Source organism: Nicotiana tabacum, chromosome 20 (assembly GCF_000715075.1).
Source record: "Nicotiana tabacum cultivar K326 chromosome 20, ASM71507v2, whole genome shotgun sequence".
Taxonomy (NCBI): Eukaryota; Viridiplantae; Streptophyta; class Magnoliopsida; order Solanales; family Solanaceae; genus Nicotiana; species Nicotiana tabacum.
In genome coordinates this window covers 156350663-156355800 of record NC_134099.1, presented here as the reverse complement: position 1 = coordinate 156355800, position 5138 = coordinate 156350663, and the positions used below count along the sequence as shown (strand labels likewise).

General features: G+C 33.5%; 1 protein-coding gene across 1 annotated transcript; it reads right to left on the bottom strand.

Annotated features, from left to right (window-relative positions):
* Nucleotides 1-760: 760 nt before the first annotated feature.
* Nucleotides 761-4208, bottom strand: LOC107832236 (chalcone synthase G). The gene is made up of 2 exons (XM_016660053.2): nucleotides 3956-4208; nucleotides 761-1819 (listed from the first exon to the last, which is right to left on the bottom strand). The coding sequence occupies exons 1-2, from the start codon at nucleotides 4131-4133 to the stop codon at nucleotides 825-827; spliced, it is 1173 nt and encodes a 390-aa protein (XP_016515539.1). The 5' UTR covers nucleotides 4134-4208; the 3' UTR covers nucleotides 761-824.
* Nucleotides 4209-5138: the final 930 nt, after the last annotated feature.

Here is a 5138-nt window from a genome sequence, read left to right as displayed (position 1 = left end):
CAATGTCCCTGCACCATCTGTGACATGTTGACTAAATGGTATGAGGTAACTGAAATCCTTGATATGGCACTTGAACTTTATTTACCGATTTTAGCATATCCGCATTGCGCGTGTTTCTCGTATTTGTGAGACTTTTTAAACTAACATAAATATTATTCAAAAGTATTGTTTGCATTACATTACAATATAAAACTTAACAAAAAATTACAAGTTTGAAAATGATAATTACGTTAATTATATTATAAACCCCTGCGTATAAAGCTCCAGAATATTATATTGAATTTCAACATATTTTGAATTCCAGCACATTATGCTCGAATTTCATAAGTAAATAATTTGTACGCCAGCATATTATGCTGGATTTTTCCAGATTTTAAGTAAGGGTATATTTGTCCATATTTTATTTTAGCATGACAAAACGGTAAAATTTCAATTAATTTTGAATTAATGAGTAATTTTAAATAGCAATAGTAAATCAGGCTAATTAATACTCAATTTCTTTCAAAAGATAGAGGGAAGAAGGAAATACAGTTAGCTCTTGGTTTCATTTATGTTATAGGCATCATTAAAGAGACAAATACATAATAGCAAGCAAAAGAAATTTAAAGCAAAGGAACAAGGGATATTCACTTTAGCTCGTCCCATAAACTATTTACATTTGGTAGACGAAAAAGTGTATAAAATTTATATAATTTTTTTTATATAACATCAGAATGTGTATATATATATACAAATATTCAAAAAATAAATATATTTTCGGTTATTATTTTAAGAGCGACTATATTGTGTCATATTTCTAAAGAACAATCCAAGCCTGAATCAACCTAAACAGAAACACTGCGGAGGACGACCGCCTCAATGGTTAGCCCAGGCCCAAAACCCAAAAGGACGCCCCACTCAAGTCCTTCACCGGTGGTACTCATTCCTTCCTTAATAGAGGCTTTCCTCATCTCGTCCAAAACAAACAAAACATAGGCACTGCTCATGTTCCCGTATTCGCTTAGCACATGCCTTGTGGCCTTGAGTTTTTCAGGCTTTAGACCCAATTTTAATTCAATTTGATCCAAAATTGCGCGTCCACCTGCATGAGATACCCAAAAAATGGAGTTCCAATCTGAAATACCCAAAGGCTGGAATACTCCCACTAGAATCTTCTCAATGTTTTTTGATATTAGCGTTGGAGTATCCTTATGTATTTCAGCTATCAACCCAGCCTCATTGAGATTACCAGTAATTGCATGTCCACTATCCGGGAGAAGAGTTTGAGTCGCGAATACAAGCTCAAACAAAGGCGTTTCCATAGTTACAATTGGATCTGAACCGACAATGACAGCTGATGCCCCATCACCAAAGAGAGTTTGCCCAACCAAAACTTCGAACTCGGTTTCACATGGGGCATGGAAGCCGAGCAAACTGATTAATTCTGAGCAAACAACAAGGACTCGAGCACCTTTGTTATTCTCGGCTAAGTCTTTGGCTAATCGTAGAGCAGCGCCACCACCAAAACAGCCTTGTTGGTACATCATGTATCGCTTGACTAAAGGGTCAAGTTCAAGAAGTTTAGTGAGTTGGTAGTCGGCCCCAGGAGTATCCACACCACTAGTGGTGCAAAAGATTAAATGAGTAATCTTGGATTTGGACTGACCCCATTCTTTGATGGCTTTTTCTGCGGCTTTTTGGCCAAGTTTTGGCACTTCAACAATTGCTATCTCTTGCCTAGCATTAAAAGAAGGTGCTTTGTATTCACAAAAATTAGGATTTTTTGCCAAGATTTCCTCTGTTAAGTGAAAGTACCTCCTTTTTATCATTGTTCCGTCACCTGCAACGTAACATAATGGAAAATGTAAACCAACATATATCTAAGGTGCATGGTTCAATTAACATGCTCCTTGCTCCTTGGTACGTACTTAAAGCGTTGAAATTTAACGCGTATTACTATTTTTTGGTTAAAGCAGAAAATTCATTAATAAATAAATAAATCACAACATTAAGAGTAGCAGCATTTGAACGAGCGAAGGAGTTGCTAAAACCAGAGGCAGATTAACCCCGGGCTATTAAAGTGGCCGCTTTAGGCCTCACAAAATTGGGAGCCCCAAAAGCTACTCTTCTTATATGTAATTTAAATATTTATTGTACTTTATTAAATAGTGATAAGAAATATTTTCAACCACCTATTGCTACCTTGTCACCAATCGTTAATCACATTAGTTTATATTTTATGTTTTTTTTCCGGAGTTGGTTATAAATATTTAAATGAAACTAAAAGGCAATTAAATCTGCAGTTACTTTCTAGTTCTTCTTACTCAAACTTGAACAAATTTTATTTATAACTCTAACGTTATAAGATATTTTCTTTCAAGGTCTCTGTAGGCATGCTTCAAGCTAATTAGATCGTAAAGAGCTATAGTTGATTGTTTATCAATTTTGTAAATACAAATTTTCATACGATTGTTACTTTGGGAGGAAATTGTATAAAGTGAGTTATGTTGACGGTCATGTGGAAAACAAATTCAACATTAAACTTAATAAAATCTTATCAAAGTTTAATACTGTTTCAACAAAGATTAAATGGATTGGTTACATCGTCAAGATTAAATTGTATCTCAAAAAGCAAAATGGAAAAGAGCCAAAACTGCCCCTAACCTATTCACTTAAGTTTAAAAATACCCTTCGTCCACCTATTTTATAAAAATTTCCCTCGCCGTTAAAAATCTGGCCCTTTCATGCCCTTATTTCAGACGGACATTTGCTGAAACAAAAAAATTATTTTATTATATATGACGTGGCAATTATGTATTGGTCAAAATTAAAAATCTAATTCTAACCCATATCTTATCTATATATAACCCAACAATGATCCATCTTAGTCGTTTCAACCCGTTAAACTCTTTTTAGTCCCTCAAACTCGATTCCATACCCGACTCATGATCCAATCGTTATTTAGGTTTCATTTGTTAAAATTTTATATTTTTCTTTTTATTAATTTATTATTTGGTCCCTTTCCCTATTCATCTTCCCCAGCTTAATCTTCGCCTACAATTTCCCAACCAAATCAACACTAATAAATTGTGAAGCTAATTTGCTCATATGATTTCAATTAACTCTTAAAAGCTACATGGTGGCACAACAAATATAACGTTGGCAGAAAAATAACTTATTAAACCATAAAATCTTACAATGAAGCATTAATTTCAAAGAGTACCTGATTTCAATCAGAAAATTGATTTAATAAAAAATGTTAATTTAAAAATTAAATTAAGGCCGAAAAATCTGAGATGGAGAGGGAGATCCGTGGGTGTTGAAGGGTGAAAATCTAAGACGGAGTAGGCTAATAAGTGGATATGGGGTGAGGTTTTAATTTAAGCCAATAGGAAATTAACACATAATAAATAATAAATTTTTTTCTTAATCAAAATAGGGTTGTTAGGTTTTAGGGTATGAGTGGGCCGAAAAGTTGACGTTAGGGGCATGAATAGGCCAGATTTTTAATGGTGGGGACAATTTTTACAAAATAGGTGGACGGATGGTATTTTTAAATTTAAACGAATAGGTTAGAGGCAGTTTTGGCCCTTTTCCGAAAGCAAAAAGAATAAACTTCAACAGAATACTAAAATATTAAACAAGTTTAAGATCTCTTATACTACTTGACTTTAGGCCTCCACCACCATTGAGTCGCCTCTGGCTAAAACCAGCCAAAATATTACATTCCAATATTGAAGTTTTTATGTGATGCCTCAAAGTTTTAATATAGATAAACTCTTATCTTATCTTATCTTAGATTAAATAATAAGTAATAAATGTGAAAGTGATTGACTTCAAATAACCTGATGCTAAGCAAGATTTTATGTACGTTGTGTTCAATTCATGGTTGTATTCAAGTATACTGCATAACAAAAACGAAACTTGGAATTATTGATATTTTGAAAATAACAAAAGCTAGATTGGAATATCTTACACATGCGCTTAAACTTCTCCTTAAGCTCGGTTTTGTGCTCACTGTTAGTGACCCGAAAAAAATAGTCAGGACAAGTGCTTTGATCAAAACAGTTGGGAGGATTGGCTGTTCCAATGGCCAACACGGTGGCCGGCCCCTCGGCCCGTTGTGCCCTACGAATTTCCTCAACAGTGGCCATTTTTTAGAATCAAATAGTGATTTTGCTAGGCTTTTAGGTGTCGAGGAGGAAGTTTTTCAAGAATTCTCAAATGTTTCTGGTAGTAGTAGAATGAATACACTATGTTTAATTTGCATGGCCTCTCTTTATATAGCGTTTTGTCGTCGTTGTTTACGTGGCTTTTTGTTTGGCCCTTCAAATATAAACACAGTTGGCTTATTTCTACCCAATCATCTTGAGGACTGCTGCCAAAATAAATGCGTAGATGATAAGTAGTAGTTGTTGGGAAAATAATAATTTTGATTACTAAATACAGTAACCAACAGCAATAATAAGAGAAATAAGGACACGAGATTTTTATGCGGAAAATCCTTCTGAATAAGACAAAAACCACGACAGGAGAGGAGCAATTGATTTCACTATAGCAAAAATTTTGTAATTTATGGTACTGAATAAAATACTCCAAGAACACTAACACTCAAAAGAAATAACTCCATGTTGATTTTATCATCTCAGTACAATATCGCTAAAATGTTTTATAGTATTGTTCCTCACAAAGTATTTTTCTTCTTACTTTGTGAATTCTCTTTTACTTTATATATCTGTTTGGTTTGTTTAACCAATAAAATAGAGGCACCTATTTATAGTTATGTACGTAATGACATTAACATTTAATGCAAAAGTCAGCTTCTACATGTAAACTCAAAGAACAATTAATTGTTGCCCAAATCTTTTCTACTTTGGGTGAGTTGACCTATCAAAGTCAAAAGAGACTTATCTTCTTTCATAGGCCATGGGATGGACCCAATAGTTAGGTGTTGGGAAACACTAGCGGACTGATATACTTTATCTTAGGCAATATATGTGTCATTGGATATATAAAAAGTGATTAAACCGACTTTATCGTATCGTACTAAATTAATTATTACGTTTCTTCAATAAAATCATAAATTTTTATATTATTTTATAATCGTGCCGAATAATAGGTTAAGTTTTTAATTTTATAAAATTAAACTAAACCAAAAA